The 15,880-nt window shown below is 40.1% G+C and overlaps 1 protein-coding gene across 3 annotated transcripts in view; it reads left to right on the top strand.

The window, feature by feature from the left end:
- Positions 1-222: 222 nt before the first annotated feature.
- The window catches only part of vwa2 (von Willebrand factor A domain containing 2), a 71,634-nt gene continuing 55,976 nt past the window's right edge, over positions 223-15,880 (top strand). Inside the window, exons 1-2 of one of the 3 annotated variants that reach the window (XM_048551152.2) lie at positions 223-321; positions 12,227-12,288. In XM_048551152.2, coding sequence (XP_048407109.1) covers positions 12,234-12,288 — 55 coding nt within the window. In that variant the 5' untranslated portion in view covers positions 223-321; positions 12,227-12,233. Of the gene's footprint in view, positions 322-1,689; positions 1,792-5,358; positions 5,430-12,226; positions 12,289-15,880 lie in introns of those variants that run through there. The other 2 variants (XM_059652912.1, XM_059652913.1) reach the window with 2 other exon arrangements.

The following is a 15,880-nucleotide window of genomic DNA, read 5'->3' as shown; positions in this document are numbered from 1 at the left end:
CAGAACTACAGCGTAATGACATAAAAACCAGAAACTGCTGGAGAAACTCAGCAGGTCTGGCAGCATTTGTGGGGGGTGGGGTGGGGGAGAAAAGCATAGTTAAGATTTCGAGTCCGCTATGATTCTTTTCTGGAGCTCCGAGGTTGCTTTTGTTGAAGTGCAAGGGGCTGATCTGAGATCTGCCTCATTAACTAAAGAGTAACCCTGACGCCATCCGGAAGAGGAAGGTGCGGAGCTCACAGCTTTACTCAGCTCAACCCTGCAAACAGACACAGCGGTTCCAAACTTCAGGCAGTCCCGATTTGTCCCAAACCTCAAATGGTGAGTGAACTGTATTCGTTTAATCATAGCCATCGGGAATGCAAAATTTAAGTCGTTTACACTTTAAGCTGTGAGTAACAAGAGTTGCTGCCGAGACTGAGCCCGCTGACTCTGCTCCGTCTGCTCGGGAATTCTGAAGCAAGCAGCCCGGCCAGAGTTACTCTGCGCCTCCCATTTGTTGTGAGACCGAGAGATTGCCTCCTGGTTTTGCATTTGGTGCCCTCGGGTGACCCAGGTTGTTTACTGTCTCTGGGAGCATTAAAACAAGGGCAATGCGTGTTTTTTTCAATGATTACATTGCCCCCCCCCCCGCAACCCCTGCAATAGAACGCATTTATCAACATTGATTACATCTTCGCAGTTTAGTGAGTTGACTGGAGTTGGACGACACGCTGTATAAAAGGGGCGGGGGCGCGGAATCGCTATGGTTCTGTTTTGAATCCAGGAGTAGATTTTAGTCCCATTTACCTTCATCATTGCATTTTAAAGATTTAATCCATATCTTTCTTGTCTGCGACAAAGGAACAACAACAAAACGGTACTCTGCGAACTATTCTAATCCGAGACTGTTAATTCTTTCGCTTTATGTGATTATAAAGTAGCTCTATACACTACCAAAGGCGGGTAAGGAATAAAGTCTCAAATGGTAGTTTCTGTTTTATTAAACTCTTCTCACTTTGGAGAAATGCTGTTATTTTTAAAATATATTTCTTTCGAAACTCTGCCCCTAAAGTCACAGAGCTAACCCTGGCCTCCCCAAACAGATCGAGCTGTTGTTAGTAAAGTGCAGTCTGCAGAGTGAACGCGTCCGAGAAGCAACACCTGTCTTCCCGCAGCACAATTTCAAAGTTGACCCCTTGCTGCGGTTAGTTTATGGAAATATGATGTGAAGGTGCCGGTGTTGGACTGGGGTGGACAAGGTCAGACATCACACAACACCAGGTTTATTTGAAAACACAAGCTATCGGAGCCTCAGTCCGTGTTAGAAATGTCCTGTGATTTCTGACTTTTATATGTTGAACCGGGGGTTTGAATGTCCCGCTTCAACACTCCATGTCAGCTGTTGGTCAGCTCTCGTCGGCTCTGAAGGCTAACTTTGGGCTGAATAACGCTGATGGTACAGCGCCCCGCCTGCATTTCTTTACAACTTGCAGTCTGCACTTGCGGTAAAATGAAGACCTCCTGGTTTTAAACTAACACCGGACCTCTGACTACATTCCAGCTGTTAGTTCGTGTCGGATAGACAGAAATGACCATTGGGAGGTGCTGAGAATAGAGGGATTTGTGTGCACAGATTCTTGAGGGAATTAGCCTTTCTCTCTGCACTGTGGCAAGGGAAGAGAAACATTGCAAGCCATAGAGCCGGAATTCCACTAAGAAAATCGATCCATTGACCTGGCGGACTTGTCTCAGAAGCAATGCGCGTCCTGCCTGCCCGGGAATAAGCCGGCGCAAAACCAAACAGAAGAGGTTCGTACTCATGACCCATTTACGCCAAAACACCTTTGGCTGCCACGCGCCTGTCCAAGTTGTCCAAGAAACTTATGATTTTTGGATAATTGTAAAAATGTTTTTGATACAGATTAGTTCAGTGAGAGGACGTAATTAGGAACCATCGTCTGAACTAATAACTAGCAAGCCACTTGAATGGGTAGGTTGTTTAAACCAGTGATTTCCTTAAGATGTCACTGGGAAGAGTTTATTTTCTTAAAATAAGCAGCTTGACAGTGCTTAATCAAACAGTAATTTACTGATATACTCCGGGAAAGCATATTTATGTCGATAATTAATGAGCGCTGCGGGTATCACATTACCTATGTTTAAGTTAATAACTCCACCTTAAAGCTAATATTAGCATTTTTGTTTTTATTTAAAGAGCCAAGTCAGAAATGTTTAAAAGTTGGGCATTGTCCTAGGATTAAAACCATCAGGCAACTGATTGTGCTCATAGAATCAGCAAAATGTCAACCTTTTACAACAGCTTAGCTGCAAGCAATGTTATAAGAAAAACATACAATAACATCATAACCCTGTAGTTGCCTCACAGGTGGAAGATGCTTCCCATTATTATGTCTTCTTGTGAAATCCATGATCATATTCTGTAACATCACATTCATTGGAATAAATACCACATCCTCCAAAAATCTTACGGCAGAACCACTGCAAATTATACATATTTGCTGCGGTATATTTACACAGGTCATGTAGAAAATGCAGGTCAACTCATAACATGTTTTGAAAGTACTTAATGAAAGTGTATAGTAATGTTAAATCAGTACATTGACTTGCCATCTCCAAATTAACAGTGACTTGAATGACTTATAGTCAGTTCTTCAAGGGGGATTATAGATTGCATTTTCTCCTTACATTTTTTCATGCCATGTGAAAATTAAGGAGCTTCAATTCCAATATTGAAATTTAAATTAATACTTCTAAATAACTTCCACCCATAAATTATGTAATATAGACAAACTCTTCTACGAATCCCAGAAATGTTTGTTTCTGCCGTGTGGATGTCACGGCTGATTCAAGTTTTTCCTCAACACTACCATACCACCACTTCCAGCTATTATTACCATTCTCCTCATATCACTGCTTTACACTGATTGCCCAGATATAATGGTGTTTGTTATCGATCAGGTTTTATTTATTTATTTTAAGTGGCTGATATAATTAGTAACTGTATATTCTGTGACATAAAGAAATGTTCTGCAGGAAGAAAATTGTAATTTAAGGATTCTGCTGACATTCATAAAATTTAGTAATGATAGTAATAGCTAATATTTATATCGTGCCTTTATTTCAGAAATCCGGGAGACTTTACAAATAGGCATGGAAAAGCTAAGAAGTCATAGATGGGAGGATTAAGGGTGAAATTATAGGCTTAGAGAAGACTTTTAAAGTAGTTGAGAGGCGCAAAATGAGGTAATGTAGATGAAGGATCTGTTAACTCTACAGGATTGAAACAAAAGGGTTTTTACACTGTTGAGTCAGAGTGTGGAGGAGGTGTGAAGCTAGAAGAATTTACATAAATGTGATGGTGTAAGATTATGGGGTAATTTGATGACATAGACATAAGCTATATTTAATATGTCCCAAGGGTTGTTGGACTGACAGCCAGTGTGAATGAAAAAAGATGCTATCGGAATAATAATGTCTGGAGTAAAAACAAGTTTGGAAAATTGTTTTAGTGGACAAGGGTCAAGAGGCAGGATTGTTCAAATGAAAGTTGGCAGTAAGATGTGGGGCTTAAGGTTCACAAAATGTAAAAGTTTGTCTGGTTCAGTCTGAGTGAAAATTCAAGGAGACTAATGTTTTAAAATAATGAGGACATTTTCAGTATGGGCTTTTTGGATTAGCTTTAATCTTTATATTATTCAACTGTATCAAGATCTGAGTTGGCTACGATTTGATGCCAAACACATAATCAAAGAACAAAAAGATGATTATTCTGTCAACAATGATTATCGAGAACCAAATCTATCAACATTGTCATCATACATCTGGGAGCTGGCCTCATGTGTACTCATTATGTCATTGAAAGGCAGCACAGTAACAAAGGCTGGAAGGAGATGCCATTTCGATATGATTCGTATAATTATGGAGTCATTATGACATAGAAGGAGGTAATTTGGCACAATGAATCCATGATGACTCTCTCTTCAGCAATCCAGTCTGACCTATTGCCCTGCTCTATCCTCGGATCTTGGAAGTTTATCTCTCGGTACCCATCCAATTTCCTAATGAAATTATTGTCTCCACTCACATAGTCCTCAGAGGGACCACATTGCATCTCATTACCATTTGCTGTATAAGGAGGTTCATCCAAGCATCTCTTGTATCCCTTGCCCATAGCTTTAAATGTATTTCCCTAGTACTTGTGTCATCAGGCAATCAGAACAGTTTTTCTTTGTAGGTTGGTGATCAAATGTGGGAAGATTAGTACATCAAAGTGTAAGAGTGAAAGGTATTAATCTGAGAAATGATAAACAGGAAAGAATAGAGGGTATTCATCTAAGAATAATCGGATAATGCTTAGATTACAAAAATAATAAAAGGACAAAATTAAAGACCAATTGCGTTTCTCTCTCTCTGGGCTCTATCTCCACCTAATCGTTTACTCTTACACCCTCCCTCCACTCCAGATTTTTTGCATAAATATCAACTTTTGACAGCAGCAACTATAAAATGATTGAATTTTGCATTTAAGAGAGAGAGTGAGTCCAGGAATGTATTTTAAATTTAAATTAGGTCATACAGATTAATGGACATGCCAGTAGAGATCCAATGGCAGATACTAAAGGGATTATTTCATCATACTCTGAATATGTACATTGCAACAAAGAAGAAAAATCTCATAGGAGACCCCACCATCCATGATTAGTTAAAAAATTAAAAATCGAATCAAACTTAAAGAAAAAAATGTATAATTATGCAAGGATGAGTGGTAGGTAAAAAAAATACAACGAATGACTAAAAATTAATAAGGAGGAAAAAATTAGAATACAAGAGAAAGTTATCTAGGCCAGCGTTTATCCCCCATCCCTAGTTGCCATCATGAGGTGGTGGCGAGCTGCCTCCTTGAATTATTGCTGCCCATGTGCTCTAGGTTGACCCACATGCCCTGAGGAAGGGAATTCCAGGATTTTGACCCAGTGACAGTGAAGGAATGATTATATATTTCCAAGTCAGGATGGTGAGTGACTTAGAGGGAAACGTACAGGTGGTGCTTTTCCCATTTATCTGTTGTCCTTGTCCTTTTGGACGGAAGTGGTTGTTGGTTTGCACGATGTTGTTTAAGGACCTTTGGTAAATTTCTACAGTGCATCTTGTAGATGATAGTACACACTGCTGCCACTGAGTGCCGCTGGTGATGGGAGTGAATGCTTGTGAATGTGGTGTCAATCAAATGGGCTGCTTTGTTTCGGATGGTGTCAAGTTTCTTGGGTGTTGTTGGAGCTTCAGCCATCCAGGCAAGTAGGGAGTATTTCAGCATACTTCTGACTTGTGCCTTGTAGATGGTGGATAGGCTTTGGGGAGTCAGGATGTGAGTTACTTGCCACAGAATTCCTACCCTCTGACCTACTCTGTATCACTGTATTTATATGGTGAGTTGATTTGAGATTCTGGTCAATAGTAGTCTTCAGGCTGTTAATAGTGGGGGATTCAGTGATGGTAACACCATTGACTGTCATGGGGTGGTGGTTAGATTGTCTCTCGTTGGTGATATTCATTACCTGGTATTTGTGTGGTGCAAATGTTACTTACCACTTGTCAGCCCAAGCTTTGTCGTCCAGATGTTACTGCATTTGAATATGGATTGTTCAGTATCTGAGGAGTTGTGAATGTTGCTGAACATTATGCAATCATCGGTGAACATTCCCAGTTCTGACCTGATGATGGCAGAAAGAGCATTGATGAAGCAGCTGTAGATAGTTTTGTTAAGGATGCTATCCTGAAGATCTCCTGCAAGGACATCCTGAAGCTGAGGTGACTGACCTCCAACAACGAGGACCATTGTCCTATGTGCTAAGTATGATTCCACCACATGGAGAGTTTGCCATGTTTCTCATTGATGCCAATTTTTGTTAGGGTTCCTTGATGCCACACTTAGTCAAATGCAGCCTTGATGTCAAGGGCTGTCACTCTCACTTCACTACTGGAATTCAGCTCTTTTGTCCATGTCTTCACCAAGTCTGTAAAGGAGGTCAAAAGCTGAGTGGCCCTGGCAGAACTTGCCATCGCAGCTATTTTTGTGTCATCCACAAATTTAGCAATAGTTTTCCATCAGCCAAGGCATTTGTGTAGGTGGTAAATAAGTATGGCTGCAGCATTGATCTCTGTGACACTGATCCATTAGTTACAAGTTGCCACCCTGCAAATGCCTGCTGTCTTCAGTTAGCTAGCCAGTCCTCCCTCCATGCTATCATACTACACTAAACCCATGGTCTCCTACCTTATTAAGCAGCCTTATATGCAGTACTTTATTGAATGCCTTATGGAAATACTTTCCCCTTTATCTATTCTGCTTGTTATGTCTTCAAAGGATTCTAGTAAATTTGTCAGGCATGATTTCCCCTTCCTGAAACTATACTGACTCTGCTTGATTATATTATGCTGTGTTATTACATCCTTGATAATAGACTTTAACATCTTCCCCACCATTTCATCCATGAGGGGGCAGCCTAATAGAAGTTTATAAAATCAGCAGAGACATGGATAGGTGGAGAATGAAGATGTCAGATACTAAAGGGCATAGACTTAAAGTGAAAAAGAAAAGTTTCAAGCAGATGTATAAGGAAAGTTTTCACACAGAGTGGTAGGTGTCTGGAAGCTGCCAAGGAAGCAGATGCGATAGCATCATTTAAGAGGTATTTAGCCAGGCACATGAACAGATAGGGAATAGAGAGATATGAACCATGTTCAGGCAGATGGGATTAGTTTAGAATGGCACCATGGTCAGCACAGACATGTTGGGCCAAAGGACCTGCTCCTATGTTGTACAGTTTTATGTTCTGTGAAACTGAATGTCACTGAACAGGTTATTGCTGAGCAAGTGCTGCTTCACAGCACTCTCAATGACACCTTCCATCATTTTACTAATGACTGAGAGTATACCGAAGGGGCACTAATTCATGGGTTAGACTTGTCCCACTTTTTGTGTATAGGACATACCTGGGCAATTCTCCAAATCGCTGTGTAGATGCCAGTGTTGTAACTGTACTACAACAGCTTGGTTAGGTGTGTGGCAAGTCCTGGAACACATGCCTTCAGTTTTATTTCTGGAATATTGTCAGGACTCATAGCCTTTGCAGCATTCAGAGTCTCCAATTGTTTCTTGATATCACATGGAGTGAATTGAATTGGCTGAAGAATCTGTGAAACTGGACACCACTGGAAGAGGCTGAAATGTATCACTCACTTGACACTTCTGGCTGTAGATTGCTGTGAACGCTTTAGTCTTATCTTTTGCACTGATGTGTTGCCCTTTTCCATCATTAAGGACGGGGATATTTGTGCAGGCCTGTCCTATGGTGAGTTGTTTAATTGTCCATTACCATTCATAACCATATGTGGCAGGACTACAGAGCTTAGATCTGATCTATTGGTTGTGGGATTGCTTAGTTCTGTCTTTTACTTGCTGCTTCTGCTGTTTGGCATGGAAGTAGTCATTTAGTTCAGAAAACTTGGTCAGCATGGTTTAGTCAAACCAATCAAACCATGCTCTATGACTCTATGATGCTAATACCAGTCCTGTTTGGTGGTTTAACCAGGTTGACATCTCAATTTTAGGTATGCCTATTGTTGCTCCTGTTGTGCCTTCCTGCACTCTCCATTTAACGGGCGTGATTCCCTCGCTGAATGGTAATGGTTGAGTGGGGGATATGCTGGGCCATGAGGTTACAAATTCTGCTGCTGTTGATGGACCACAGCACCTCATGGTTCTCCAGTCATGAATTACTAGATTTGTTCAAAATATTTCCCATTTAGCACGGTGATAGTGCCACACAACATGATGGAGGGTATTCTTTTTGCCTCCACAACGATTGTGCAGTGGTCAAATCTGTACTGTCATGGTCAGATGCATCTGCAGTCAGAATATTGGTAAGGATGAGGTCAAGTATGTTTTTCCTTCTTGTTGGTTCCCTCTCCACCAGCCACAGACCCAGTCTAGCAGCTATGTTCTTTAGGACCCAACCAGCCTGATCAGTAGTGCTGCTGCCGAGCCATTCTTGGTGATGTACATCGAAATCCCCCACCCAGAGTGCATTTTGTGCCCTAGCCACCCTCAGTGCTTTTTCCCAAGTGTCGTTCAATGTGGAGCGGTACTGATTCATCAGCTGAGGGAGGACAGTGTGTGGTAATCAGCAGGAGGGTTCTTTGCCCGTGTTTAGCTTGGGGCCACGAGACTACATGAGGTCTAGATTCAATGAGGACTCTCAGGTTAACTCTCTCCTGACTGTTTGTCACTGTGCTCCCACCCCTCCTGGGTCTGCCCTGCCAGTGGGACCAGATATATCCAGAGATGGTGATGGTGGGGTCTGAACCGTTGTCTGTAAAGTCTGATTCTATGAGTATGACTATGTCAGGCTGTTTGAGCAGTCTGTGAATCAGCTCTCCAATTTTAGCACTAGCCCCCAGATATTAGTAAGGAGGGCTTTGTAGGGTCAGCAAGGCTGTTCTTGCCATTGTCATTTCCTGTGCCTAGGCCAATGAAAGGTGGTTCATTCAGTTTCATTTCTTCGGGGAATTCTCTGGGGAATTAATAATAAAAAATAAGGAAGTGGCAGATGAGTTGAGCAGGTATTTTGCACTCGTTTTCAGTTTGAAGGATTCATAGTGAAGGATTCAAGTATCATCCCAAAATAGCTTAAATGAGGAATTGGAAGGGAGGGAAGAACTCAAGGAACTTGTCAGTCACCAGAAATGTGGTACTAAATAAATTACCAGCAATGGGCTGACAAGCCCTCAGTTACTGGTGGACTTCATCCTCGGTTCTTAAAATATATGGCTAGTGGGATGGTTGACGCATTGTTTTGTATTTTCCAAAATTCCCTAGATTCAAGAGAGGTACCATTAGATTGGAAATTAGTGATCCAAAAGATAGGGAGTCAGCAAGTAAGGAACTATGAACCGGACAAGTGTCATAGGAAAGGTGTTAGAAAGTATTATGAAAGACATTATAGCATGGCACTTGGAAAATTTCTAGGTAATAGGGAGAGACAGTGTGGTTTTGTGACATGGAAATCATTATTATTGTTCATTGTGGAAGTATTATATGCTGTAAATAAAGGGGAACTGGTGTATGTACTGTACTTGGATATTCAGAAAACATTTGTCAAGAGGTTATTCACAGATTATTATGGAATAAAAACTCACAGTCTGGGTGGTAACATATTGGCACTGGGAGAAGATTGTCTTACTAACATTAACTGGGCCATTTCTGGTTGGCAAAGTGTAATGAGTGGTGCGCCCCAGGGATTGGTTTAAATTACAATTTATATAAATGGCTTTGATGAAGAGACCAAAGATATGGTTGTTAAATTGTTGATGATGTAAAGGCAGGTAGGAAACTAAATTGTGAAGCGGAAATAAGGAGGCAATAAAGATGCGATAACAATGTTACGTAGCCTTGCAGGCTAATAGAAATCACAGTTATTTTTTGCCTTATCTCCGTATATCTTTGGGCAAATTTTGAAACTTTACTCTGAATTCCAACATCCAAGTTATTTTATATGAATATATATGAAAATAAAACACTGGGCCTGCGACTGACTGTAGAAGAACTAGAGTCTATCTACCATCCCTCAGTCTGAAAATACCCATTTACCACAAGTTATTGTTTTCTGTTCTAAAGTCAAGTTCATTGTTCAAAGTTGGCACATACAGCATTAGAAACAAGTGAAACTGATGCTGTGTAGATGAATGACAAAGAACAAGTGATAAAGATTACATTGGAATGTACTGAGCATGACACATAGGAATTTGAAGAATATTAGGTTATCCTGATGCTGTCATTGATACTTTAAGCAGGGATTCTACTCTGAATTTGCGTACGATATTATTCTGGCTTTATAGTCTTGGGTATTCTAAAGGAAGTCATTGTCTGAAATCCTTATATAATCAATAGATTTTCAGAAGGTGATGCTAAGTTGTAGGGCAGTATCAAAAGAATTGTTGACATAATTGTCTTTCTGCAATAAATATGTAGATTTCCTGCATTCCCCATTGCATTCTAACATACGTTTTTCATTCTTTGCCTGGAGCTGTGCTGTACGTTTGATGTGGAAAGCAGTCATTCATTGGCACCCTTTGTTGAAAAGACATTAATGACAAATGCACATTTGTTTTCTGGATCTTATAGAGTTGATATTTTGAAGAGAAAGCCTTTTGATTAATGTGGTAGTGCAGTAAACCAAATACCAATATCAGAGATAATACGAACTGGAGATGCTGGAGAATCTGAGATAATAAGATGTGGAGCTGAATGAACACAACAGGCCAAACAGCATCTTAGGAGCAGGAAAGCTGACGTTGCGGGCCTAGACTCTTCATCAGAAATGGGGGAGGGGAAGGGGGTTCTGAAATAAATAGGGAGAGAGGGGTATGTGAGTAGAAGATGGATAGAGGAGAAGATAGGTGGAGAGGAGACTGACAGGTCAAAGAGGTGGGGATGGAGCCAGTAAAGGTGAATGTAGGTGGGGAGGTAGGGAGGAGATAGGTCAGTCCAGGGAGGATGGACAGGTCATGGGGGCGGGATGAGGTTAGTTGGTAGGAAATGGGGGTGCGGCTTGAGGTGGGAGGTGGGTTTAGGTGGGAGGAAGGACAGGTTAGAGAGGCGGGGATAAGCTGGGGTGGTTTTGGGATGCAGTGGGGGTGGGGAGATTTTGAAGTTTGTGAAGTCCACATTGATACCATTGGGCTGCAGGGTTCCCAAGCGGAATATGAGTTGCTGTTCCTGCACCCTCTGGGTGGAATCGTTGTGGCACTGCAGGAGGACCAGGATGGACATGTCGTTTGAGAAATGGGGGGGAGAGTTGAAATGTTTTGCGACTGGGAGGTGCAGTTGTTTATTTGGATCGAGCGTAGGTGTTCCACAAAGTGGTCCCCAAGCCTCTTCACAAGCTTCAAAGTGCTGCTTGGCCTGCTGTGTTCATCCAGCTCCACACCTTGTTTACTTGAGAAAAGTAATCTAAATTGGATGGTTAATTATTTCTTTTGTCAAATTGCTGACTTTTAATGATCCAGTGTACTGCATACAAACTACTTTAGATTGCTCTTGTGGTAGTAGAAAAGCACGTCGATTTTCAAAATGTGTCATTTCAGAATGCACAGGGTCTTCTCAAAGAGGCAGTCTCTTTAATGAAACGTTTACTATGCTGGTGAAAATGCTTCCCGTGTTCTTAAATGTTTGATTCGTATTTTATGACAGCACCTTGTTATTACTCCTGCATTGTGTTGTATAAATAACTAACAACTGCTGGTGCAGTGGAAATGTTCTGTATTTTATTGTTTTTCTTGATTTTTAACCAGAAGGGTAAAAAGTTTAACTGTGTTTTAAATATTGTGTGGTTTCCATTTGATAGTTAAATATCAAAAAAATGTATTGTGAAAGAGTGAGACTAAACATTCTGTTCCTTTGAAAAGGTAATTTCTATCTAATTACAGATCACAAGGTATGTCTTGGAAATCTTTACATCTTTTTCACAGTATGCTCACTGTGGGCCTGTTCCCCAACATCTATTTGAATAAGTTAACTGTGAAAGTAATTCTGAGAATCAGAAACATTGTTGTCAATTATCTCATAACATTAAAAATTATGTATATTTTGAATTAATTTAACATGCAGCACTCTGAGGTGTAAGTATCTGCTGGCTTAAATTCTAATGGCTCAATTGGTAGCTGTTTTTGAGACGGGGAAGCGGTTCAAGTCTCATTTCAGTATCCATTTTAGCTTAACGCTTCAGTGTAGCACTGAGAGAGGAGGAAAAACTCTTAAAAAGCATCCGCTGTTCATGAGGATGTAAAAGAATCCATGCCAAGAAGAAAACAGAACTCGTTGCCTGGGTAACTCTTATCCCTCAACTAATACCATCAAAACAGATTAATTGGTTATTATCTCATTCAATGTTTGTGGAAACTTGCTGTATTTAAAATTGACTGTTTTGGTTTTCTACATAAGAAGTATGACTTCACTTCAAAATTTATTTAATACCCATGAAGTGGTTTGGGATGCCTAGAGGACATGATAGGTACTACATAAGTACAGACCTTTTCTGTCTCTTTTTTAAAGACATGTTTATCTATTTTTAAAATGGTTTGAAAACCTATCACAGCTTCTTAAAAACAAAGATGTGAACAAGTGAAAGAGCTTGAATTGTTTACACTTCTGTTTTGTTTTCAGTTCTGTCATGATGGTTCGAGCACTCCCATTTCAGATTGCATGTATATTTTTGCTTACTCAAGGTACGTAAGTCATAATTATTTATTGAAAATGTTCAACTTTTCTTATCATTTAGCAATCATTCTGGTTTTAGAAATTAATTTTACATATTCCACACATACATTTATACTATACTAGCATTTCTTAGTCTTTGAACTGTCTATTAAACACCACAGCTTGTGCAGGTAGATCTGTCATTCCTGGCATGAGCAGAGTGGTTGAAGATGTTGACTGAGAGAGAACCTACAACTGATTTGGTTTTCTATAACTGCTACAAGATGCACTTTAGAACTAAAATGAAGCACAGATTAGGTCAGTCTTATTACTGTAGATGTTTTTATGTGTTTCCTGGACTTCGCAATGCTGTATGTTTTAAGTATGTTCCCCTAGACCTTGGAATGCAGAAAAGTGCTGAACTGGAGCAGTTGATGTAATACTATGAGACTGCTTTATTCTAGATTAAATCTGCAGCATTCCATTTCTCTCAAACATTAATGGTTTAAAGGTTTGTTGAGATCTTGAAGAAAATAGTCAATGTTATCTATCTGCTTATAGACGGCTGTTGGAATTAATATTTCCCTGCAATCATTATCCCCAAACTTAATAAGCTCAGGACCTGTTCAACGTTGCCATTATAAAAAATAATGAAGAGTCACCAGACTTGAAAAGGTAACTTAGCTTTCTTCTCACAGATGCTGTCAAACCTGCTGAGTTTCACCAGCAATTTCTGTTTTCATTTCAGACCTCCAGCATCCACAGTTCTTTGTTTTATATTAAGAAGATTCTAGTATGCTTGGAATCAAAGCAACTTTTGCATTATTGCAAGTTTGTGAGGATAAATAGGATGATAGTAATTTCATCATTTAATGTAGCTATTGAACTTTTTGATGAAAATGTTATGAACATAATAATTTTCTCCTATGCTGTACCATCAAAAGAAGCTCTAAACCCTGTCACTTCAAATATGGCAGTAGATGAATCTTTAACAATATTACCCTACAATGTGCCACAAACCTGCCCTCAGGAGAACATTTCCTATTCATGTAACATTACAAATTCCCACATTCTTTCCCCATGATCTCTTTGCCAATGACGTTAACAAGTAGGTACAAGCTACTGAGAACTGGATTGAGTCTAACTAAGGCAACTTAAAATCTATCAGAAAGAGGGAATATTATTACATAATTTAATTACACTCTACTTAAACACAGATCTTAGAGGCTAATAGCAAGTTCAGTTACATTTTAAGTATGAATACACTCATTATAGTGACAAAAATGTCCTGGGGCAGATTTTTGCAGTCTTCCTGACTTTATGGGTCTTATCCAGCACCTGGATGTGGATGCCACAGTCCTTTTTCCAACAGATGTCATGTTTCATGGGAACGGAAACGGGATCGGACATGGCACATGAAAGGGAGAAACCCAAGCTCAGGAAAACCATTTGTATTTAGTGCTGAGTTGAAGCAGGCTCCATTTTGCCCACTGCAAGGGCCTTACCCTGCAGTGTGGAATCAAAATTTATTCAGTGAATGTATGGGAGGTGAGGTTTGTTTAATTGACATGATTTGAACTTTTCAAATGACTTACCATTTCGAATGTAAGGAAAACTGATTGCAGGTGTCAATGATTGTTTAAAAATCTCAGCTGACTGCTTTGATTGACAGGCTATATGTCGCAGTATTTGTTTGAATAGTTTGAAGAGAGATCTTTGACATTTTGCTCACAGCTATTCATTGTCAATATTTGGCTGAGTTTCAAAAGCTGAAGTTATCTCGCTAGGGCATACTGAGTTCACAATTTGACTGACCATTTCAAGAGGCTATTTAAGAATTAGGCGATATGCATTGTGGTTTGATTTTATAAGAGAGTAGCTTTATATATGATTTTTAAACCTTGATGATTTCAAGAGTGGGAAGTCTGCAGTGTATAGACATTATGTAGAGCTGAATTAGATTTTAGGAATGTTATTCTGTTTCACTGCCACATGGTCCCTTAAGCCCATGACAGCTATTGATTGAGTGCCTATAGAGTTATCTTGGAGGGTAAGAGGGTCCATGGTGAAGGTGGTTGGGGTGGCATGGGGTAAAGGATTTGAAACAGTTCTCAGCTAGAGGTGCCAAGTGAATGATCCATTTTGGCCTCCTCCAGAGGCCCCCTAGCATCACAGATGCCACTCTTCACTCAATTCAATTCATTCCATGTGATATTGTCACAGACACTGAGTTTAGCACATGGGCCAACACAAACTGGAGAACTGCGGGTCCATAAAATGATAAAAGTTTTTTGAAGTTGTCACAATAACTGCTCCCAATTAACCTGTCCCTCAATTCACTGCCCCCGAGCTTATACAAAAACTTCTGTCACTATTTATTTAACATAAAAATGAAAAGTCCTTGACAAAATTCTAGGAATGGCAAAAACACAATCTCTTGAAACCACTAACTTACAAACCAGACTATTAGCCTAAACTCCTCTGTTTTCCACAAACTTAAAGCTGGTATCACAGAATATCACAGTGTAGAAAGAGGCCTCTCAGCCTGTTATGTCCATACGAGGCATCAAACACCTATCTACCCTAATCCCATTTTCCAGCACTTGGCCTATATCCTACTATGTTGTGGCTTCTGATCTGAATAATTCGCAGATGTGATGATTCATACCTCTAACACCTTTCAGGTAGTGGTTCCAAAAGTGTGCATGGTATGTGTGTGGTGTAAATGGCTGAGGAGGGGGTCATCCTAAAACTTTTGAAACCAGCTGAGTCTGGTAAATCAGGTGAGGTCTTGACCTGAGCTACTCACCTCAATAGCCACAGGGCAGCCCATGGTACCTTTATTTAAGAAGGGTTGTGTTGAAATTTCACAGTATGTGCAGAATTAATCTTCCATGCGATCTATGTTTTAAATGAGATGTGAACACACGCTTGAACAGTGAGACTCTCTCTCTTCATGCTGAAAGAGTCGTTTCATTTTCAAAAGGTCTCATTGAAAAACCATGTGCTCTGTGATTAGAAGCAGCCTTTAAAACATAACACACCATCAGCACTGTATACTTACAACATGTCTTTTATAAATTTAGTGCCCGCATTCCTTTCAAATACAGAGCCTGCTGAAATGATCCATGGCCCACAGAGAAGGAAAAAAGACCAATGTGGGTTAAAAAGCAATATCTTATTGAATGATCAGAAAAGTAGATGAATGGGATAAGCATGTATATTAAAGCATTTTTCAATGTCAAATTCCAGGGTCCGATTCTGATTTTCTTGTTAAACAATATCCAGTTGGAAAGATGAGCACTAGACCCATCTCATGCCCAGTCCTGGAGAAAGTGAAATGACATTTTGACCTGTAGTGAGGTTACTTACTCCCCTTTCTAAAGAACTGAACTGAGAAGTGTAGTTTGTACTGCTCATTCCTTGCTTCAGGGCTTCTGTTTGATTGCAGGCTATTTGCCACCATCATTTTCCTTCACAAATAGCTGGGGCCCTCAACTACCACGTCACTTTAATCCCTTCCTGCCAAAGTCCGAAAGCTGATGAAATATTTACCTCTGTGGCAGGTGGCCCTGACTCAGACCTATGACCTTTTATTTAAAAGAGTATGCACTCGATCAG

This window comes from Stegostoma tigrinum, chromosome 20 (genome assembly GCF_030684315.1).
Source record: "Stegostoma tigrinum isolate sSteTig4 chromosome 20, sSteTig4.hap1, whole genome shotgun sequence".
Lineage (NCBI taxonomy): Eukaryota > Metazoa > Chordata > Chondrichthyes > Orectolobiformes > Stegostomatidae > Stegostoma > Stegostoma tigrinum.
Note: the sequence above shows the minus strand (reverse complement) of the source record. Positions and strands in the feature narration are given on the sequence as shown.